Source organism: Coregonus lavaretus (genome assembly GCF_964263955.1).
Source record: "Coregonus lavaretus genome assembly, contig: HAP1_SCAFFOLD_1669, whole genome shotgun sequence".
In the NCBI taxonomy this organism is placed as follows: domain Eukaryota; kingdom Metazoa; phylum Chordata; class Actinopteri; order Salmoniformes; family Salmonidae; genus Coregonus; species Coregonus lavaretus.
In genome coordinates, this window is record NW_028157986.1 from 42,861 (window position 1) to 68,258 (window position 25,398).

The 25,398-nt window shown below is 44.2% G+C and overlaps 1 protein-coding gene across 1 annotated transcript; it reads right to left on the reverse strand.

Annotated features, from left to right (window-relative positions):
• Positions 1-7,967: 7,967 nt before the first annotated feature.
• LOC311124566 (trace amine-associated receptor 6-like) lies at positions 7,968-8,924 on the reverse strand (the record flags this gene model as incomplete). Its single annotated transcript, XM_084198685.1, has 1 exon — positions 7,968-8,924. The coding sequence occupies one exon, from the start codon at positions 8,922-8,924 to the stop codon at positions 7,968-7,970; it is 957 nt and encodes a 318-aa protein (XP_084054811.1).
• Positions 8,925-25,398: the final 16,474 nt, after the last annotated feature.

Here is a 25,398-nt window from a genome sequence, read left to right on the forward strand (position 1 = left end):
CTACACACATCCTGATTTACCCGTTCCACCTGCCCATTTGACTCGGGGTGGAACCCAGAGGTCAGGCTGACTGAGACCCCCAGACGTTCCATGAACGCCTTCCAAACCTTGGACGTGAACTGGGGACCTCGGTCAGACACTATATCTTCTGGCACCCTGTAGTGCCGGAAGACGTGAGTAAACAGGGCCTCCGTAGTCTGCAGGGCCGTGGGGAGACCGGGCAGAGGAAGGAGGCGGCAGGACTTGGAGAAGCGGTCCACAACGACCAGGATGGTGGTGTTACCTTGGGAGAGGGGAAGATCAGTCAAAAAATCTATACTAAGGTGAGACCATGGTCGTTGTGGAACTGGTAACGGTTGTAGCTTTCCCGCCTAGGTGCCTTACTCTGGGCGCACACAGAGCAGGAGGAGACGTACACCCTCACGTCCTTAGCCTAGGTAGGCTACCAGTACTTTCTGATCAAGCAGCGCACTGTACGACCGATACCTGTGTGACCAGAGGAGGGTGACGTGTGTGCCCAGAAGATCAGATGATCACGGATAAGAGCAGGCACGTACCAAAGCCCAGCTGGACACTGAGGTGGAGATGGATCTGTGCGTAATGCCTGCTCTATATCCGCGTCCATCGTCCATATTACCGGCGCCACAATGCAGGAGGCCGGGAGTATGGGTGTGTTGTCTCTGGGCCTCTCCTCTGTGTCATACAGCCGGGACAGTGCGTCTGCCTTCACGTTCTTCGTACCCGCAATGTATGACAGTGTAAAATCAAACCGGGTGAAGAATAGCCTCCTCATTGCCCAGATGTACTCCAGGTTACGGTGGTCCGTCCAGACGAGGAAAGGGTGTTTAGCCCCTTCGAGCCAATGCCTCCACACGGTCAAGCCTCGGACAACAGCCAACAGCTCCCGATCACCAACGTCGTAGTTCTGCTCCGCCGGGCTGAGCTTCTTAGAGAAGAAGGTACAGGGGCGGAGCTTGGGTGGCGTGCCCGAGCGTTGGGACAGGACAGCGCCTATCACTACCCGATAGTAGCTGGCAAAGCCAAGGAAACGCTGCACCTCTTTAACCGTGGTTGGAGTCGGCCAATTACGCACGGCTGAAATGCCATCTCCCTCCATCTCCACACCTGAGGTGGTAATGCGGATTCAGTGGAAGGAGACGGACTGCTAGAAAAACATACACTTCTCTGCCTTGGCATAAAGGTCATTTTCCAACAGTCGGGCCAGCACTTTGCGAACCAGGGACACTTGCTTGGAGCGAGTTGCGGAATACACCAAGATGTCATCGATGTAGACCACCACACCGCAACCAAGCATGTCCCGAAACACCTCGTTCACAAAGGACTGGAAGACGGATGGAGCATTCATCAAACCATAGGGCATCACCAGGTATTCATAATGCCCCGTGGTTGTGCTGAATGCTGTCTTCCACTCATCCCCCTCCCGAACACGCACCAGGTTGTATGCACTCCTGAGATCTAGTGTATTGCTAGTAGTATGGGTAGGGATTATTGCCGCATTGAAAACAATTGGGAACTCGGAACTTGGAACTCTGAAATCTCCGACTTCCGACTTCAGTGTGTTCAAGACAACTGGGAACTTGTAAAAAAACTAGCTCCGACAGGGAAAAATCGCTTTGAACGGTCATCCAACTCGTAATTACAACTCGGGAACTCTGGCCTATTTCTAGAGCCCCAACTTTCCGACCTGAAGATCACTGACGTCATGATTTGACCTCAGTATTTTTCCAAGTTCCCAGTTGTCTTGAAAGCACCATTAGGTTCATTGTTTAGCTAGCTAACTAGCTACATGTCTAAACGAAAGATTCCACTTTGACAGATGATTACATGACCCATCAAGTTAGCCAGGTGTGTCTGGGGGTGATTACGGTCATCTATTGTATTTCATGAACATGCGTACATGTCAAGACAACAGTGACCCATCCACTTACCTAGATGTGGCTGGGGGGTGGTTATAGCATTTATTTCACATGACCCATCAATTTAGACAAGTGTGTCTAGGTAAGAATCATCTAATAATTATATAATATTTATTCAATATGGACACTTTTTTTTATATATTGCTACTAGGCAAATATGCAAGTAACCATTTCACTGTACCGTTTACACCTTCTGTATCATGTACATGTGACAAATAAACATTTATTTTATTTGAGAGACGGTAATGTGACCTACACCAAAGTCAGATTAGGTTATAGGCCAAGGACTAGATAAAGTGTATTTTTGCCACTACTTTCACCACTTTTAGTCTTGAAATCTTTGGTTGCTTACTACCCTACCTTACTCTGTTTAGCACATGGCCTCACGTGAATCCTTAAAGAGATGGGTAGGGCTTAATTAAGAGGGTGTGAAAGATGCTGGGTGTAGACAAAGAAGAGCTCTCCAGTAGGTGTACAAAAACATTCAAGGGCCATTTTCTCAAAAGTGGGGTTACAAGTTTATCAACTTTCAAAGCAGAATTACTTTCCCATTGTTCCTCAACTGCAGTGCATGACTTCCCATTTTTTAGCTCTCTACTTTTATCCAATGTAAATAAACACTATTTCAAATGATGCTACATACAGTGGCTTGCAAAAGTATTCACCCCCCTTGAAATTTTTCATATTTTGTTGCCTTACAACCTGGAATTAAAATTGATTTTTGGGGGGTTTGTATAATTTCATTCACCCAACATGCCTACCACTTTGAAGATGCAAAATATTTTTTATAGTGAAACAAACAAGAAATGTGACAATAAAACAGAAAACCTGAGCGTGCATAACTATTCACCCCCCCACCCCAAAGTCAATACTTTGTAGAACCACCTGTTGCAGCAATTACAGCTGCCAGTATCTTGGGGTATGTCTCTTAAAGCTTGGCACATCTAGCCACTGGGATTTTTGCCCATTCTTCAAGGCAAAACTGCTCCAGCTCCTTCAAGTTGGATGGGTTCCGCTGGTGTACAGCAATCTTTAAGTCATACCACAGATTCTCAATTGGATTGAGGTCTGGGCTTTGACTAGGCCATTCCAAGACATTCCAAGACATCGGCTTCCTATTTCGCAACAAAGCCTCCTTCACTCATGCTGCCAAACATGCCCTCGTAAAACTGACTATCCTACCGATCCTTGACTTCGGCGATGTCATTTACAAAATAGCCTCCAACACTCTACTCAGCAAATTGGATGTAGTCTATCACAGTGCCATCCGTTTTGTCTCCAAAGCCCCATACGCTACCCACCACAGTGACCTGTACGCTCTTGTTGGCTGGTCCTCACTACATGTTCGTCGTCAAACCCACTGGCTCCAGGCCATCTATAAATCACTGCTAGGCAAATCCCCACCTTATCTTAGCTCATTGGTCACCATAGCAGCACCCACCCGTAGTCTGCGCTCCAGCAGGTATATCTCACTGGTCATTCCCAAAGCCAACACCTCCTTTGGCCGCCATTCCTTCCAGTTCTCTGCTGCCAATGACTGGAACGAATTGCAAAAATCTCTGAAGCTGGAGACTCTTATCTCCCTCACTAACTTTAAGCATCAGTTGTCAGAGCACCTTACCGATCACTGCACCTGTACACAGCCCATCTGAAATTAGCCCACCCAACTACCTCATCCCTATATTGTTATTTATTTTGCTCTTTTGCACCCCAGTATCTCTGTTTGCACATCATCTCCTGTACATCTAGCATTCCAGTGTTAATACTAATTGTAAATATTTTGCACTATAGCCTATTTATTGCCTTACCTCCATAACTTGCTACATTTGCACACACTGTATATATATTTTCTGTTGTATTTTTTGACTTTGTTTTTTTTACCCCATATGTAACTCTGTGTTGTTGTTTTTATCGCACTGCTTTGCTTTATCTTGGTCAGGTCGCAGTTGTAAATGAGAACTTGTTCTCAACTGGCTTACCTGGTTAAATAAAGGTGAAATAAAAAAATAAAAAATAAACATTTCAATGTTTCCCCTTAAACCACTCGAGTGTTGCTTCAGCAATATGCTTAGGGTCATTGTCCTGCTAGAAGGTGAACCTCCGTCCCAGTCTCAAATTTCTGGAAGACTGAAACAGGTTTCTCTCAAGAATTTCCCTGTATTTAGTGCCATCCATCATTCCTTCAATTTTGACCAGTTTCCCAGTCCCTGCCAATGAAAAACATCCCCACAGCATGATGCTGCCACCACCATGCTTCACTGTGGGGATGGTGTTCTCGGGTGATGAGAGGTGTTGGGTTTGCGCCAGACATAGCGTTTTCCTTGATGGCCAAAAAGCTCAATTTTTGTCTGATCTGACCAGAGTACCTTCTTCCATATGTTTGGGGAGTCTCCCACATGCCTTTTGGCGAGCACCAAACGTGTTTGCTTATAATTTTTTTAAGCAATGGCTTTTTTCTGGCCATTCTTCCGTAAAGCCCAGCTCTGTGGAGTGTACAGCTTAAAGTGGTCCTATGTACAGATACTCCCATCTCCGCTGTGGAGCTTTGCAGCTCCTTCAGGGATATCTTTGGTCTCTTTGTTGCCTCTCTGATTAATGCCCTCCTTGCCTGGTCCATGAGTTTTGGTGGGCGGCCCTCTCTTGGTAGGTTTATTGTGGTGCCATATTCTTTCAATTTTTTAATAATGCTCCGTGGGATGTTCATAGTTTCTGATATTTTTTTATAACCCAACCCTGATCTGTACTTCTCCACAACTTTGTCCCTGACCTGTTTGGAGAGATCCTTGGTCTTCATTATTATTATTATTTTATTTTATTTCACCTTTATTTAACCAGGTAAGCCAGTTGAGAACAAGTTCTCATTTACAACTGCGACCTGGCCAAGGTAAAGCAAAGCAGTGCGATAAAAACAACAACACAGAGTTACATATGGGGTAAAACAAAACATAAAGTCTAAAATACAACAGAAACTATATATACAGTGTGTGCAAATGTAGCAAGTTATGGAGGTAAGGCAATAAATAGGCTATAGTGCAAAATAATTACAATTAGTATTAACACTCGAATGATAGATGTGCAAATAGAGATACTGGGGTGCAAATGAGCAAAATAAATAACAATATGGGGATGAAGTAGTTGGGTGGGCTAATTTCAGATGGGCTGTGTACAGGTGCAGTGATCAGTAAGCTGCTCTGACAACTGACGCTTAAAGTTAGTGAGGGAGATAAGAGTCTCCAGCTTCAGAGATTTTTGCAATTCGTTCCAGTCATTGGCAGCAGAGAACTGGAAGGAATGGTGGCCAAAGGAGGTGTTGGCTTTGGGGATGACCAGTGAGATATACCTGCTGGAGCGCAGACTACGGGTGGGTGTTGCTATGGTGACCAATGAGCTAAGATAAGGCGGGGATTTGCCTAGAAGTGATTTATAGATGGCCTGATTTATAGATTTTTAGATGACTAAATTCTGTGGTTGTTCCATATTATGACTGTAAGTCGCTTTGGATAAAAGCGTCTGCTAAATGGCATATTATTATTATTATTATTATTATTATTATTATTATTATTATTATTATTATTATTATTATTATTATTATTATATGATTTAATGATAAAAAGTATGTATTCTAAATTGTACATTTTGAGGACGTCATGGATCATTCTGTATGTTGTTTAACATCACCTTCTGTGCAAACCAGCCCGGCTTTGTTGAATTGAAATAAAGTCAATCTTGATTCTACAAAAAATCTGGAAGAACATTGATTTTTAATAAAGTATAGTGATTATTTCCCACATCAGTCATGGATCATTCTGTATGTTGTTTAACATCACCTTCTAGTGTCTCAATTGGGACACAACGTCTTCAACAAGTGCAGTGAAGTTGAAATGTACAATAATGCATGATATCAGATAACTTCCAGGTCTAACTCAATGGTGTATTGTAGTAGTTCATGGTAAAATGTAAGAATATGCAATTATGGATAAAACATTAACGTTCAGTAATAAACCATTTGTACGGCATTTACAGTTTGCTCACCATTTATTAATCATTACTGACAGATTTGTTAAATGTTAGTCAGCTAGGTATTTTCACATTGATAAATAACTACTATATGCATTAATGATTCATAGTGTCAGATTGCTGCCAGGTCAGGGGTCATGCCAGAGCAGCTCTCAGATGCTGTTGAGTCTGAATGAATATAGAAATTGGGCACCACTTTATAATAACATCTTGTAATAAAGAATATTTAATAGATTAAGAAATAGTTTATTCATTCATTTATAATTACTCCCACATTTGTGTTACTAAGCTAGTTGTTCACACATTTATAAATAACTTTTATAGTATGTAATACTAAGATGTTTAATATATGTCCTTGTAAACCATTTATCAATCATTGGTAAAGTTGTGTTGCAGTCCCTAAAGCGAGGACTATTCATCCTTAATAAACGTTGAGTGACCAGTGTAATTTCTCACAAAAAGATGGACATGCCATTGGTAGACATTCCAGCAGTACCTGATGCTCCTTAAGGTCTCAAAATGACCTAGAACATATCAATGGTTAAACAATAGGCACACAACACAGAGGATGTTAATGGAAATATATGAACATTTTATTCCAAACCAGTCACACTGTTGTAGTAGTGTGCTGAAAGTGGTAACGTGTTTTGTCAGAAAATGCTAACATTTGTGTTTGTTGGCAGTGACTACCAAAACCAAAGTGTGGCTTGTAGTCACTCATTAGAGCAGTTCATAGACTGCTTACAGGGTAAGGGAACCAATATCTAAATACATAATTTAACTGAACATTATGTTTAAAGGGTTACTCCCTTTAATACACTACAAGTGAAGTTGTCCAAATTCTTATGACTTCTTCAAACGGGGGGAGTAGATACATAAGGTGTTCTAATTTATGTATGAAAATAACCTCAAATAAAACGTGGCATTCTATAATGTCGCCTCATATTAAACTTTTGATGTCAAATCCAAAAATGATTTGTACATGGTACAGGCTCTAAAGAAGTTAACTCAGCCATCTACACAGCCGTCAGCAACGCAGCCAAGGAGTACAAAACTAAACTTAATAATGGGAAACATAGTAATAGCTTACATAGAACAGATCTACCGCTTCTTAGACCTGCTTTCAATGAGAATGACAGCTCTATAACTCATATTTCTATGTGAATTTGGACGGGTCACCCAAAAAGTTACATATTGCAGCTTTAAAAAGTAAATATTTTCTTCATAATTTATCATTAAACACACATTTATTTATAGTAAGCTTGTTATTCACACATTTATAAACAACTTTTGTAGTGTTCATACCAAGTATGTTGAGGTTGAAGTGTCTGCTGCGATCTCCTGCGCTGTTGTGTTTTATCACTAATGCATATAGTAGTTATTTATAAATGTGAAAATACCTAGCTTACTAACATTTAACAAATGTGGGAGTAATGATTAATACATGGTGAGCAAACTGTAAATGCCTTACAAATGGTTTATTACTGAACACTATAAAGTGTTAACCATGATTGCATATTCTTGCATTTTACCCTCAACTACTTACACAATACACCATTGAGATAGACTTGGACGTTATCTGATATCATGCATTGTTGTACATTTCAACTTTACCACACTTGATGAAGGCATTGTGTCCCAATTGAGCCACTAGAGGGTGGTGTTAAACAACATATAGAATGAATCTTGACGTCCTCGGAATGTACTATTAGAATACTTACTTTTTATAATTAAATAACATGGAACAACCACAGACTTTGGTATTTGGAATTTACAACCCTAAATGACTACAATGTCTTTTATAAAACAAGCTTATGCCTTCTTATGCCTTCTCCAAGTCATTCCATTCCAATCCATCCAAATCATTCTGCAACAACACCACATGTATCTATGATGACAACACTGAGATGAATAATGTCAGTGTATTGTTACATGAAAGAAGCAATTACAACAAATGTATTACAAAACATATCAAACCTATGTGTGTCATATTTAGGAATAAAAGCATAGGAACTATGAACATCTTAATTTCAAAGTTAAAATATGTTTAGCTGTTACTTTGAACCATGGATAAAAGAAAGCATAAATTATTGGATTAATTAAGGAATTAACAAGTGGCAGACAGCTGATGATAAATAATGATAAATTGTCAATGAAAAAAAAAAGAAAATACAAATAAAATGGAATCCAACAACTTAGATAGGTGAAAACAACAATAGCTAGAGTTTTTGCTGCTTTTCTCTCTGACTTATTTGCCTGTACAGTTTTAACACCAGACACACTGGCAGCCTCTTTTGAAAATACCTTTCTGGCCTGTGATATGGCCACCACAAATATTTTCAAATAAAGTGTTATAATTATAGCGCACGGGACAACCATTGTAATTACAAAGTCAATTCTATTACCCAAGACTGACCCTTCTACAGTAAAACATTCTTTCAAACACCTACTGGGTACCTGTACATTTACAAATATTTTTGCAATAGCAGCATCGTATATGATACAACAACACCAGGTAATGGATATACAACACATCATTCTTGTTATTGTTATTTTAGAGTGGTACAATAAGGGATCACACACAGCAACATAACGGTCAATAGATATCAAGACCAAACTGCCCACAGATAAAGAAGAACACAAACAAGTGATGCAGAAATAAAACCCACAGAAATATTCCCCAAAATCCCAGCATGGTTCCATTAATGCTACAGTCGTTAATGGTATCACAATCAGTCCCACCAGGAAATCTGCCACAGCCAGAGAGAGGATGAGCAGGTTGGTTGGAGTGTGGAGCTGCTTGAAGTGAGAGATGGAGATGATCACCAGTATGTTCAAAAATACTGTAACTGCTGAAATCAATGAGAAGAAGATGTACAGTGTTATGTAGATAGATGTCGATAGCAAAGCCTTTCTGCAAGAAGAGTTTCTGTCTTGAAAACAGTATTGAACATCTTCCTGTTCCTCCATTTGTAATAAAGGGTCCAAATGCTGAGGTCCTGCTCCTGCTTGGTCCTGTGTGTGACCCTGTCAGGTCAGCCTTCTGACAAACTCTGAGCTCTGCCTCTCTATTTATCTCTGAATGACTGACACACACTCCCCTCCCCAGTGTCTCTCTGCACACTCACACGCGCACACACACACACACACACACACACACACACACACACACACACACACACACACACACACACACACACAAGCCCACAAATGAACAAAAGGTTGGATAAACAAATTATTTGTCAAAACATGATGTAATGTATTACAAGTTTGTATGTTGCTATGGCCACCTAGCCTGTCCTTCACTCTTACTGATAGTTAGAGATGAGAGAAAAAGGTATGTTTTATCAACTGAGGGAAAATATAGTATGGGTGATGATTTGGTCACCCAAAGGCTATTTTACATGGGAAATAGGATAAATGTTCAAGACTAACTGTTTTGATTGATGTCAGTGCTCAGATTGGACCATAATCCACAACCTCAGGAGACATAGCCTCGGAAGCCAAACAGAGGTTGTGTTTCTGATAAAAGTTCTGACTTGCAACAAGCTAGCTATCATAAGACACAAAACTATCGGTGAGTGTAAGCAGCCAGCCAGCCCTCCCCTTCAAACCCCATCCTTAAACTCCTCCATCCTTCCAGTCGAGAGAACGAAACAAGATTTGGAAGGAAGGCCTTGAGAAACTACAGGACAGATCACAGCATATGTCATTTGGACAGTGCATAAGAAAATTGATAGTCAGGCAGTTGATGAGATGGCATATCTTTAAGGTGGATGCACTAATGGCATTCCATAGGAACATTCCATAGACTTGTAAAAATGTCCATCTAAACTGAATTATGAAGTAATTATTCAGGTTGATGGAGCCAGTAACATTGTGGGGACACATAATATTTGGCAGACATCACCCTACAGTATTCTGACCCAGTCATCCCCCTTGATGTTTTTCAGCCAGCCTGCTACCTTGAGAGTAATGCCCCATGTAACCTCTCACCATTACCAATAATAGGGGAGGTTAGCAGTTTTGGGGAGGTATGATCTTTGACCCTCTGTAACTGCTAGATGCTGTTCTCTCAGTTTCCAGAGGGTCCTGTTTGAGCTACGATACCATATACGTTATTGTCCATTTAGAGACGTCAGCATAGAAATACACAAACACAACCCAATATATTACATGACGTACGGAAAACTGGAACGTTAGTACACAAGTCACACATTAACATATTCACATATTGGAAACATGCAGGGCTCTGTCATAATGACACTTATATCACTCTACCAATGAAAGGTGTCAACCACACACTCAAATACATCTACTACATTTAGATGTTGTTGTTTTTTTACATTTATTTCTACAGAGTGGGTCACCATTGAGACCAGGGTCTCATTTGCAAGGAAGCCCTGTGAACATGAACATACAATAAATACAACACTATTAATCAAAACAAACACAATTCTCAAAAACTGGCGGCAGGTAGCCTAGCGGTGTCAGAATGGTGTAGGTGGATGATAGGAATCAGGCGCAGGAAACCAGGAGGACGTCAACAGAACTTTACTAAGTCCAAACACAAGTATAAGTCGCCAACCCAACCGGGTGGCGCGAACAATTACGCACGAAATACTCAGTGCGAGAAAACAAGGAAAAGCGCACACAGTGCGAGCTCTCGTAATTAACACAACGAGAGAACAAACTCGAAGAGGCAGGCTGACATAAACAATCACGCATAACACCTGACCCAAACAAACAAACTAAATAAGGGGAACAATCAAGACACAAATAAGGGACAGGTGTTATGAACAGACAAAACCAAAAGAACAAGAAACATCGAACGGTGGCAGCTAGTACTCCGGAGACGACGACCGCCGAAGTCCGCCCGAACAAGGAAGAGGAGCAGCCTCGGCCGAAACCGTGACAGTACCCCCCCCTTGACGCGCGGCTCCAGCCGTGCGCCGACCCGGAGCTCGAGGACGACCCGGACGACGCGGAGCAGGGCGCGCAGGATGACCCCGATGGAAATCGGTCAGTAGGGACTGGTCTAACACGTCCCTCCTTGGCACCCAGCACCGCTCCTCCGGACCGTACCCCTCCCACTCCACGAGATATTGAAGACCCCCCATCCGGCGTCTAGAATCCAGGATGGACCTCACGGTGTACGCCGGAGCCCCCTCGATGTCCAACGGGGGCGGAGGAGTCTCCTCAATCTCAAAGTCCTGGAGTGGACCAGCTACCACCGGCCTGAGGAGAGACACATGGAACGAGGGGTTAATATTTTTGTAGTCAACAGGTAGTTCTAACCTATAACTCACCTCGTTCAATCTCCTCAGGACTTTAAACGGCCCCACAAACCGCCGACCCAGCTTCCGGCAGGGCAGGCGGAGGGGCAGGTTTCTGGTTGAGAGCCAGACTCGATCTCCAGGTGCGTACACTGGCCCCTCACTGCGGTGTAGGTCGGCGCTCGTCTTCTGTCGACGTATGGCACGCTGCAGATGGACGTGTGCAGCGTCCCACGTCTCCTCCGAGCGCCTTACCCACTCATCCACAGCGGGGGCCTCGATCTGGCTCTCATGCCATGGTGCCAGCACCGGCTGGTACCCCAACACACACTGAAACGGGGTTAGTTGGGTGGAGGAGTGGCGAAGAGAGTTCTGTGCCATCTCGGCCCAGGGCACATATCTCGCCCACTCCTCCGGCCGGCCCTGACAGTATGACCTCAGAAACCTACCCACATCCTGGTTGACACGTTCAACCTGCCCATTACTCTCCGGGTGGTAACCCGAGGTAAGGCTTACCGACACCCCCAACCGTTCCATAAATGCCCTCCACACTCTAGAGGTGAACTGGGGGCCTCGGTCAGACACTATATCCTCGGGTACCCCGTAATGCCGGAAGACATGGGTGAACAGAGCCTCAGCGGTCTGTAGGGCAGTGGGTAGACCCGGCATGGGAAGGAGACGACAGGCCTTCGAGAACCTATCCACAACGACCAGGATGGTAGTATTCCCCTGTGAGGGGGGAAGGTCGGTAACAAAATCCACCGAGAGGTGGGACCAGGGTCGTTGTGGAATAGGCAGGGGTTGTAACTTACCCCTGGGCAAATGTCTGGGCGCCTTACACTGGGCACACACCGAACAGGAGGAGACATAAATCCTCACATCCCTAGCTAACGTTGGCCACCAGTACTTCGTGCTAAGGCAGTGCACTGTCCGGCCGATACCCGGATGGCCAGAGGAGGGGGACGTATGAGCCCAACAAATGAGGCGATCGCGTATCTCGAGCGGAACGTACGTCCGACCCACAGGACACTGAGGAGGACTCGGGTCGGTGCGTAACGCCCGCTCGATCTCACCATCAACCTCCCACACCACCGGAGCAACCAGACAAGACTCCGGTAGTATGGGCGTGGACTCAACTGACCTCTCCTCTGCGTCATACCGCCGGGACAGAGCATCTGCCTTCCCGTTCTGGGACCCAGGGATGTATGTGATCTTAAACACAAACCGGGCCAGGAACATAGTCCAACGAGCCTGGCGAGGATTCAGTCTCCTAGCTGCCCGGATGTACTCCAGGTTACGATGGTCAGTTTGAATGAGGAAAGGGTGTTGAGCCCCCTCGAGCCAATGCCGCCACACCTTTAGGGCCTGTACCACGGCTAACAGCTCCCTGTCTCCTACGTCATAATTCCGCTCCGCCGGACTGAGCTTCTTAGAGTAGAACGCACAGGGACGGAGTTTAGGTGGAGTACCAGAACGCTGGGAAAGAACGGCCCCTATCCCGGCCTCTGACGCGTCCACCTCTACTTGGAACGGTAAAGAGGGATCCGGATGCGCCAACACCGGCGCCGAGGTAAACAGGTCCTTCAGTCTCCCAAATGCCCTGTCCGCCTCAGCTGACCACCGCAAGCGCACCGGACCCCCCTTTAACAGAGACGTTATGGGAGCTGCCACCTGTCCAAAACCCCGGATAAACCTCCGGTAGTAATTCGCAAAACCCAAGAACCGTTGCACCTCCTTCACAGTGGTTGGGGTCTGCCAATTACGCACAGCTGACACCCGGTCTACCTCCATCTTCACCCCTGACGCAGATAACTGGTAACCCAGAAAGGAGACCGACTTCTGAAAAAACAGACATTTCTCTGCCTTGACATATAGGTCATGCTCCAACAGTCTCCGCAATACTCGGCGCACCAGGGCTACATGCTCAGCACGGGTAGGACTATACACCAGAATGTCGTCGATGTACACAACCACTCCCTGTCCCTGCATGTCCCGGAAAATCTCATCAACGAAGGATTGGAAGACTGAGGGAGCATTCATCAACCCATATGGCATGACTAGATACTCGTAGTGCCCGGAAGTCGTGCTAAACGCTGTCTTCCATTCATCGCCCTTTCGGATGCGCACCAAGTTATATGCGCTCCTAAGATCCAATTTTGTAAAGAACTGCGCACCGTGCAGTGACTCCGTCATAGTCGCAATCAGAGGAAGTGGATAGCTGTACTTCACTGTGATCTGATTGAGACCGCGGTAATCAATACACGGCCGCAGACCTCCATCCCTCTTCTTCACAAAAAAGAAACTTGAGGAAACGGGTGAAACGGAGGGCCGTATGTATCCCTGTCTAAGAGACTCAGAGATGTATGTCTCCATAGATTTTTTCTCCTCTTGAGACAAGGGATACACATGGCTCCGCGGGAGAGCTGCGCCTGACTGGAGATCTATCGCACAATCCCCCCGTCTATGAGGCGGCAGCTGCGCAGCCCTAGTCTTACTGAACGCCAATGCCAAATCCTCATACTCGGGGGGAATCTGCAGTGCTGGCATTAGATTCGGACTCTCCACCGAGGTCGCCCCTATGGAAACACCCAGACACCGCCCCTCACATTGAGCAGACCACCCTTTAAGAGCTTTCTCTCGCCACCCAATAATAGGGTCATGAGTCATCAACCAGGGAAGACCCAGCACCACCGGATACGCAGGAGAGTCAATCAGATAAAGCTGAATTCTCTCCTCATGACCCTCCTGCGCCATCATCTGAAGTGGTGCTGTGACCTCCCTAATCAACCCAGACCCTAACGGACGGCTATCTAGGGCATGGACGGGGAAAGGCTTATCCACTGGAAGAAGGGGAATCCCTAACTCTAAACAGAACTGGCGATCTATAAAATTCCCAGCTGCGCCTGAATCTACCAGCGCCTTATGCTGGGAACGAGGTGCAACCTGTGGGAAACAAACAGGCAAGGTTAGGTGCACGACAGAAAGCTCTGGGTAAGCAGGGCGCCTACTCACCTGGGGGGACCCCCCAATGCTAGACCTGCCATCTCCTCCCCTGGCGGACCCGCCCCAGCACCTAGCCGCAGTGTGCCCTCCACGACCACAGTTGGTGCAAGGGCCGGGTCCCCGTGGGCTCCTCCTCCTCCTTTCCCTAGCGCCAGCACCCCCGAGCTCCATAGGACTCGGCTCGGAGGCGCTGGAGAGTGGAATGGGCGAACCCCCCCCTCCGGGACGCCCACGGGTGGCGAGCAGGGTATCCAGCCGGATGGCCATGTCGACCAGTTGGTCGAAAGTTAACGACGTGTCCCTGCACGCCAACTCTCGCTGGACGTCCTCTCGGAGGCTGCAGCGGAAATGGTCAATATGGGCCCGCTCATTCCACCCTGCATCAGCCGCTAGGGTCCGGAACTCTAAGGCAAAGTCCTGTGCGCTCCTCATCCCCTGTCGGAGGTAGAACAGACGTTCCCCCGCCGCCTTCCCTTCTGGTGGATGGTCGAATACAGCACGGAAGCGGCGGGAGAACTCCGCATAGTTCGTGGTTGCGGCGTCCATTCTCCTCCACTCGGCGTTGGCCCACTCCAACGCCTTGCCGGTGAGACAGGAGATGAGGGCTGAGACGCTCTCGTGTCCCGAGGGCGCCGGGTGTACGGTGGCGAGGTAGAGCTCCACCTGCAGCAGGAACCCTTGACACCCGGCGGTGGAGCCGTCGTACGCCCTCGGGAGCGAGAGCCGAATCCCACTGGGTTCCGGAGATGAAACCGGAGGGCTGACCGCTGGAGCTGGGTCGGTGGTTGGAGGTGTGGGCACCCCGCTGGTCTCCCATCGGTGTAGAGTGTTCATCACCCTCTCCAGGGCGTGACAGACCTGGTTCATTCGGTCCTCCTGACCACGAAGACGTTCGTCCATATCGGCGGTCGGCGCGGTCGCTCCTGCTGATTCCATTGTGATGCGTGATTCTGTCAGAATGGTGTAGGTGGATGATAGGAATCAGGCGCAGGAAACCAGGAGGACGTCAACAGAACTTTACTAAGTCCAAACACAAGTATAAGTCGCCAACCCAACCGGGTGGCGCGAACAATTACGCACGAAATACTCAGTGCGAGAAAACAAGGAAAAGCGCACACAGTGCGAGCTCTCGTAATTAACACAACGAGAGAACAAACTCGAAGAGGCAGGCTGACATAAACAATCACGCATAACACCTGACCCAAACAAACAAACTAAATAAGGGGAACAATCAAGACACAAATAAGGGACAGGTGTTATGAACAGACAAAACCAAAAGAACAAGAAACATCGAACGGTGGCAGCTAGTACTCCGGAGACGACGACCGCCGAAGTCCGCCCGAACAAGGAAGAGGAGCAGCCTCGGCCGAAACCGTGACAAGCGGTTAACGTGCCCAAGGCACTTAACCCTAATTGTTCTTGTAAGTCGCTCTGGATAAGAGCGTCTGTTAAATGACAGACCAAAAAAATATGATTTCACCTCTGCATGATTCCTAAAGAGCATATTACATCAGCAAAACTCAACCTGTTACTGGGACTATATTGTCTCTACTGTGTAAGTGAACAACTCTTCAATGATATTAGTTTGACTTGTTTAAGTTTCTCACATCGAGGGTCCTGTTATTAGTTGTAGTAATCAAGGTCAATTTACCAACAGGGGGTACCCCATTGATTTTGTTAGGCACTCTAACTCTGATATCATATTCAAAACTGCAAACATTTCTCTTCACCCTAAGACAAAATTAGTATAATTGCAGGAAACTTGCTTTAAAACTGCAACATTTTCTTTCCATCCCATGGCAAAATGTGTAGAATTACAAGAATTTACAGTGCATTCGGAAAGTATTCAGACCCCTTGACTTTTTTCACATTTTGTTACGTTACAGCCTTTTCCCCCTCATCAATCTACACACAATAACCCATAATGACAAAGCAAAAACAGGATTTCATGAATTTTTTAAAATTTATAAAAATATAGAAATAGAAATATCACATTTATATAAGTATTCAGACTCTTTACTCAGTACTTTGTTGAAGCACCTTTGGCAGCGATTACAGCCTCGAGTCTTCTTGAGTATGACGCTACAAGCTTGGCACACCTGTATTTGGGGAGTTTCTCCCATTCTTCTCTGCATATCCTCTCAAGCTCTGTCAGGTTGGATAGGGAGAATCGCTGCACAGCTATTTTCAAGTCTCTCCAGAGATGTTAGATCGGGTTCAAGTCTGGGGACTGGCTAGGCCACTCAAGGACATTCAGAGACTTGTCCCAAAGCCACTCCTGCGTTGTCTTGGCTGTGTGCTTAGGTTCGTTATCCTGTTGGTAGGTTATTATTCGCCCCAGTCTGAGGTCCTGAGCGCTCTGGAGCAGGTTTTCATCAAGGATCGCTCTGTACTTTGCTCCGTTCATCTTTCCCTTGATCCTGACAGCTGAGTTCCAGAAAACAGACAGGGCAGCTATTCTGAAGTTGCCCATACCTGCATTTCCAGGTGTCTCTTCAGATGTAGAAGAGATACTGTAGTATGTGATCAGCTGAAGTGTGTATATGCACACTAAAAACAAATGGTTCTACATGGTGCCAGATAAGGGTTCTTTGTCTTGTAACCATAGCGGATCCCTTTTTGGTGCTATATGGAACCATTTTTGAAGGTTTTACCCTTTTTCTTTTTTAATATTTTTTTTCCACCTTTATTTAACCAGGTAAACCAGTTGAAACAAGTTCTCATTTACAACTGCGACCTGGCCAAGATAAAGCAAAGCAGTGCGATAAAAACAACAACAACACAGAGTTACATATGGAATAAACAAAACGTACAGTCAATAACACAATAGAAAATCTATATACAGTGTGTGCAAATGTCGTAAGTTATGGAGGTAAGGCAATAAATAGGCCATAGTGCAAAATAATTACAATTTAGTATTAACACTGGAGTGATAGATGTGCAGAAGATGATGTGCAAATAGAGATATTGGTGTGCAAATGAGCAAAAATAAATATCAATGTAAATAACAATATGGGGATGAGGTAGTTGGGTGGGCTAATTACAGATGGGCTGTGTACAGGTGCAGTGATTGGTAAGCTGCTCTGAACACTGATGCTTAAAGTTAGTGAGGGAGATATGTGTCTCCAGCTTCAGAGATTATTGCTGTTCGTTCCAGTCATTTGCAGCAGAGAACTGGAAGGAATGGCGACCAAAGGAGGTGTTGGCTTTGGGGATGGCCAGTGAGATATACCTACTGGAACGCATACTACGGGTGGGTGTTGCTATGGTGACCAATGATCTAAGATAAGGCGGGGATTTGCCTAGAAGTGATTTATAGATGACCTGGAGCCAGTGGGTTTGGCGACGAATATGTAGTGAACCCTGTTCTCAACCAGCCTGTAGGGCATGTTTTGACAATAGATTTAGAAGTGGATATGAAAAAAAACATCACTTGAACCTGATTGGTCAACTCCCCCAGCCCTCCTGCTCAATTAACATAATTTGTATGATTTTGGGTTGCTGCAGATCAGTGTTGTGGCACTCTAACTTTGCCCATTCAGAGGGCTGTAAGAAAACTCAAAATCAGTCACCAAAGTTGTTGTACAAAAGTCAGGAATTCAATTAGTGAGGGATTAATATAGCACCATTCCTGTCAGTAGAGACCTTGAATAGTAGGAATATGTAAATACAAAAGTTTCAATGTAAAAAGGTTCAAAAGAAAGAATTTCGTAAAAATGTGCTTAACCAGGCGGTTGATACAGTGCATTGGGAAATTATTCAGACCCGTTGACTTTTTCCACATTTTGTTAGGTTACAGCCTTATTCTCAAATGGATTAAATAAATGTTTTTCCTCATCAGTCTACAAACAATACCCTATAATGACAAAGTGAAAACAGTTTTTTTGCAAATTTTGGCAGATAAAAAAACAAGAACCTTATTTAGATAAGTATTCAGACACTTTGCTATGAGACTCGGAATTGAGCTCAGGTGCATCCTTTTTCCATTGATCATCCTTGAGATGTTTCTACAACTTGATTGGTGTCCACCTGTGGTAATTTCAATTGATTGAACATGATTTGGAAAGGTCCCCAAGAACACAGTGGAACCACCAAGACTCTTCCTAGAGCTGGCCGCCCGGCCAAACTCAGCAATCGGGGGAGATTTGCCTTGGTCAGGGAGGTGATGGTCACAGAGCACCATAATTCCCTGTGGAGATGGAAGAACCTTCCAGAAGGACAACCATCTCTGCAGCACTCCACCAATCAGGCCTTCATGGTAGAGTGGCCAGACGGAAGCCACTCCTCAGTAAAAGGCACCTAAAGGACTCTCAGACCATGAGAAACAAGATTCTCTGGTCTGATGAAACCAAAATTGAACTCTTTGGCCTGAATGCGAAGAGTCACATCTGGAGGAAACCTGGCACCATCCCTACGGTGAAACATGGTGGTGGCATCATCATGTGTGGGGATGTTTTTCAGTGGCAGGCAATAGCAGACTATTCAGGATTGAGGGAAAGTTGAACAGAGCAAAGTACAGAGAGATGAAAACCTGCTCAAGAGCTCTCAGGACCTCAGACTGGGGTAAAGGTTCACCTTCCAACAGGACAACGACCCTAATCACACAGCCAAGACAATGCAGGAGTGGCTTCGGGACAAGTCTATGAGTAGCCCAGGCAGAGCCCTGACTTGAACCTGATCGAACATCTCTGGAGAGACCTGAAAATAGCTGTGCAGCAACGCTCCCCATCCAACCTGACAGCGCTTGAGAAGATCTGCAGAGAAGAATGGGAGAAACTTCCCAAATACAGGTGTGTCACACCCAAGAAGACTTGAGGCTGTAATCGCTGCCAAATGTGCTTTAACAAAGTACTGAGTAAAGAGTCTGAATATTTTTAAATTTACATTTTAGTCATTTAGCAGACGCTCTTATCCAGAGCGACTTACAGTTAGTGAGTGCATACATTTTTCATACTGGCCCCCCGTGGGAGTCGAACCCACAACCCTGGCGTTGCAAGCGCCATGCTCTACCAACTGAGCTACAGGAGGCCTATGTAAATAGATTATTTCCTTCTTTTTTTTATACATTTGCTAACATTTCTAAAAACCTGTTTTTGCTTTGTCATTATGGGGTATTGTGTGTAGATTGATGAGGACATTTTTTTTTTTTAAACCAATAGGCTGTAACGTAACAAAATGTGAAAAAGTCAAGGGGTCTGAATATTTTTAGAATGCACTCAGTAAAAAGTATGGTGGAAAAAGAATTGGGTACATCAATTTTTTATAAAATAATACTTATTTTGGTGAAAACTATGATTTCATTGTTGACAAGACACTACATTAGGCAACATACATTGGTTTAACAACATTTCATGACCCATGGGATTAATGAATCAATATTCAGACTTAAGGTCGCCTATAAAATAATACCTATAATAGTAATAAAAACTGCACTTTGTCATATATTATCTCAACATGTAGTCTGAACATGTGGGAAACATTGTGGAAGGACCTGGATTAATTGAAATTTAAGAAAACCAACACCACCTGAAAACGCATTCATTTAATACATACATATGCAATTAACGTCATTTACTAAAATGTGACATCAGTCCTCATTTAACAATGCTTAACCTGCATACAGTATAAAAGCCATTGGTATCGCTGGTATGACTCTCTTGACTTCTCAACTGCCAGGTAGAATAAACAGCAAGTTAAAGAAAAACACTATTGGAAATTCCTGTTTGAGTTGTTAGTAACAGGAATTTAAGATGAAATAATTGTTTCTACATGTTTTTCTAGAAGAGACAGTTAAAGAGATAAAGAACCATGATCGTAAGGTTCTAATTGAAACCTTTATGGTGCTTTAAAGAACCCTTTCCTAAGTTTCTATAAAGGTTCTGGGAACTAGTGACAGGTTGCCACTTATCAAACCCATCAAATATTTTGCATAGATGGAGCTCCAAACAGAGGTTGTGTTTCTGAAAAATGTTCAGCAATAAGCTAGTTATCATAAGATACAAAACTACCGGTGAGCGTTAGATGCCAGCCCTGCGATTCAAATGCAAAATCTTATACTGAAGTTCTTTAGACTTCCAATACTCAAGACAATGAAATTAGATTTGGAAGGAAGGCCTTGATAAACTACAGGACAGATCACGGCATATGTCATTTGGCCAGTGCATAATAAAATTGACAGTCAGGCAGTTGATAAGATGGCATATCTTTATGGTGGATGCACTAATGGCATTCCATAGGAACATTCCATGGACTTGTAAAAATGTCCATCTGAACTGAATTATGAAATAATTATTCAAGTTGAGGGAGACAGTTACATCATTGGGACACATATTTGTCAGACATCAACCTGCATTATTCTGATCCAAACATATTTTTTGTCTGGTTTGTTGTTCTCTCAGATTCCAGAGGGACCTGTTAGCACTAACATGCAAGGCTCTGTAATAACGACACATACATCACTCTACCAATTAAAGGTGTCAAACAACACACACACACACACACACACACACACACACACACACACACACACACACACACACACGCACACACACACACACACACACACACACACACACACACACACACACACACACACACACACACACACACACACACACGCACACACACACACACACACACACACACACACACACACACACACACACACACGCACACACACACACACACACACACACACACACACACACACACACACACAGTCAGTCAGTCACACAAACACACACACACACACACACACACACACACACACACACACACACACACACACACACACACACACACACACACACACACACACACACACACGATTCTCAAAAAGCATATTACATCAGCAAAACTCAACCTGTGCTTTGTGACTGATGTCACTGGGACTATAGTGTCTCTACTGGGTAAGTGAACAACTCTTTAATGATGCTAGTTTGACTTGTTTAAAGTTTCTCACATCAGAGGGTCCTGTTATCACCTGTATGCAAGGCTCTGGAATAATGAAATGGCATTAATCAAGACACTCATGAAGAGGTAGGTTTTCAGACTACACCTCCCCCTAACCTCACTCAAGTCTCAATACTACACCCCTCTCTTTAGTGTTTTCGACAAATAACAAATCATTTTACAAATAACGTTTTTTATATGGCCTCTCTGAGTGGAACATCCTGATTTCATGGGGCATGATCCAGGATGAATACATCTAAACAACAATCCAGGATCAACACTGTTATATGACAATCCAGGATCAACACAGATGTAATATAATCTAGGTTCAACACAGATAGAATATGATCCAGTGTTAACACAACTAAATAATGATCAAGGATCAGCACAGATATATGATCCAGGATCAATATAGACACATCTTACATGCTAAATGCTTCTTTCACAAATGAAGCACTGATTTCACGACTTGAATCAGGCATCTGATAAGGCCTTCCCAAGCTGTGAACTCAAAGTAGCCATTAATTAGCTTTTTGAGATGTTACAACCTTCATAGTGTAACCCTAACTGGTAGCACTTGATAATAACACATTGTAATAAAGCATTTATAATTGGTTAGTAAATCGTTTATGTATCACTTATTAATCATTGCTCCCACATTTGTGACTTGTTTCAGGAAACTAGGCGTATGTCGCAAGTCACTACTTCACAGGAGATTTTTTATCGAAATGCGTTTTTTGGCAGAAACGCCTTTGGGAACATGTGAACTTTCATGTGCCATAATAACAAATGTGTATGCCATCTGTAAATACGAATTAAATTGTTAAATTACGAGCCTAGTTTGTTTAGCCACGGAAAAAGACAGGAACTTCCCGCTAGCCATGATTGGCAGAGATAAAGGATGGGCTGGACATGCTGAGAGATTGGTCTGACATGTAGCCTGCTTCTGTCTATAACATGAGCTGCTCAGTATGAGTAGGTAATCCTTTCGACAGCGGCTTTTTTAACAGATATCATGAAGAACTGCAAAAGTGTTGCTAATGCTCTCCACTTTCTGGAGGACGATCATGCCATGCTGACTCTCTCTGACTCTGAAAATGAATCAGACGTTGAGGAAATCCCTGATTTAGGTCAAAACATTTTCATTGAACCAGACATTGTAGAGTCTTCTGAAACAACGATCAAGATTGTTGTTGTCAAGTAAGAAGTTGACCGAGTTTAGAAATCAGTGGAATTCCTGGTGGAAGCAGAGTTTGATATCTAAGGAGATGGAGAAAATTCTGGCGTTTGATTGCATAAATGCAGAGGGAGTCGAAAAGAGAACACTCAGAAGGCTGTTGTATAAAACACCTGTCTCTGGATTACATCTTCAAACTAAGGGCAACCATGGCATCCGTGACAGAGAGGGAGAAGGGTTCATCCATGTATGCGGGTAAGAGAGTCTAGCTAGTTACATTTTCAGTTATTATACATTTCTAATTTTGTCAGAAAGTCATTTCCATTGCAAGTTAAAGCATACTGTTAGCTAGTTAGCTAATGTTAGCTGGCTGGCTCACTAGCTAACGTTACATGTATGATCTGTGTAGTAATATTGTTTGTATCTCAGAAAGCCAATTGCATTGCTAGTTGGTTAGCTTTAGCTTCCTGCAGAGTCATGCATGGTGGCTAGCTATGACAATCAGTTTGTATTGCTAGTAGTATGGGTTGGGATTATTGCCGCATTCAAAACAACTGGGAACTCGGAACTATGAAATCGCCGACTTCAGTGTGTTCAAGAAAACGGGGAACTCATAAAACAACAACACTCAACACTCGACAAAAATCAATTTGAACGGTCATCCAACTTGTAATTACAACTCGGGAACTCGGGCCTATTTCTAGAGCCCCAACTTTCCGACCTGAAGATCACTGACGTCATGATTTGACCTCAGTATTTTCCAAGTTCTCAGTTGTCTTGAAAGCACCATTAGGTTCATTGTTTAGCTAGCTAACTAGCTACATGTCTAAACAAAAGATTCCACTTCGCCAGATGATTACATGACCCTTTAAGGTAGCCAGGTGTGTCTGGGGGTGATTATGGTCATCTATTGTATTTCATGAACATGACCCATCCACTTACAGTGGCTTGCGAAAGTATTCACCCCCCTTGGCATTTTTCCCATTTTGTTGCCTTACAACATGGAATTTAAATGGATTTTTTGGGGGTTGTATCATTTGATTTACACAACATGCCTACCACTTTGAAGATGCAAAATATTTTATCTTGTGAAACAAACAAGAAATAAGACAAAAAAACTGAAAACTTGAGGTAGCATAACTATTCACCCCCCCCAAAGTCAATACTTTGTAGAGCCATGTTTTGCAGCAATTACAGCTGCAAGGGATGTAGAGCATGGCGTTTGCAACGCCAGGGTTGTGGGTTCGATTCCCACGGGGGGTATGAACATTTAAAAAAAATATGTATGCACTCACTAACTGTAAGTCGCTCTGGATAAGAGCGTCTGCTAAATGACTAAAATGTAAATGTAAAATGTAAGTCTCTTGGGGTATGTCTCTATAAGATTGGCACGTCTAGCCACTGGGATTTTTGCCCATTCTTCAAGGCAAAACTGCTCCAGCTCCTTCAAGTTGGTTGGGTTCCGCTGGTGCACAGCAATCTTAAAGTCATACCACACATTCTCAATTGGATTGAGGTCTGGGCTTTGACTAGGCCATTCCAAGACATTTAAATGTTTCCCCTTAAACCACTCAAGTGTTGCTTTAGCAGTATGCTTAGGGTCATTGTCAAATCAAATCAAATGTTATCTGTCACATACATGTGTTTAGCAGATGTTATAGCGGGTGTAGCGAAATGCTTGTGCTTCTAGCTCCGACAGTGCATTAATATCTAACAATTTCACAACATATACCCAATACACACAAAACTAGTAAGGAATGGAATTTAAGAATATATACATATATGGACAACCAATGACAGAGCGGCATGGACTAAGATACAGTATATACATATGAGATGAGTAGTGCAAGATATGTAAACATTATTAAAGTGACTAGTGTTCCATTTCTTAAAGTGGCCAGTGATTTCAATAGGCAGCAGCCGCCTCTAATGTGCTAGTGATGGCTATGAGAGTCTGATGGCCTTGAGATAGAAGCTGTTTTTCATTCTCTCGGTCCCAGCTTTGATGCACCTGTACTGACCTCGCCTTCTGGATGATAGCGGGGTGAACAGGCAGTGGCTAGGGTGGTTGAGGTCCTTGATGATCTTTTTGGCCTTCCTGTGACATCGGGTGTTGTATGTGTCTTGGAGGGCGGGTAGTTTACCCCAGCTAATGCGTTCGGCAGACCGCACCACCCTCTGGAGAGCCCTGCGGTTGTGGGCGGTGCAGTTGCCGTACCAGGCGGTGATACAGCCCAACAGGATGCTCTCAATTGTGCATCTGTAAAAGTTTGTGAGGGTTTTAGGTGTTAAGCCGAATTTCTTCAGCCTCCTGAGGTTGAAGAGGCTCTGTTGCGCCTTCTTCACCACACTGTCTGCGTGGGTGCACCATTTCAGTTTGTCTGTGATGTGTACGCCAAGGAACTTGAAGCTTTCCAACTTCTCCCCTGCAGTCCCTTTAATGTGGATAGGGTGGGTGCACCCTCTGCTGTTTCCTGAAGTCCACGATCATCTCCTTTGTTTTGTTGACGTTGAGTGAGAGGTTATTTTCCTGGAACTACACTCCCAGAGCCCTCACCTCCTCCCTGTAGGCGGTCTCATCATTGTTGGTAATCAAGCCTACTACTGTTGTGTCGTCAGCAAACTTGATGATTGAGTTGGAGGCGTGCTTGGCCACGCAGTCATGGGTGAACAGGGAGTACAGGAGGGGGCTGAGCACGCACCCTTGTGGGGCCACAGTGTTGAGGATCAGCGAAGTGGAGATGTTGTTTCCTACCTTCACCACCTGGGGGCGGCCCGTCAGGAAGTCCAGGAATCAGTTGCACAGGGCGGGGTTCAGACCCAGGGCCTCGAGCTTAATGATGAGCTTGGAGGGTACTATGTTGTTGCATGCTGAGCTATAATCAATGAACAGCATTCTTACATAGGTATTCCTCTTGTCCAGATGGGATAGGGCAGTGTGCAGTGTGATGGCGATTGCATCGTCTGTGGATCTATTTGGGCGGTAAGCAAATTGAAGTGGGTCTAGGGTGACAGGTAAGGTAGAGGTGATATGATA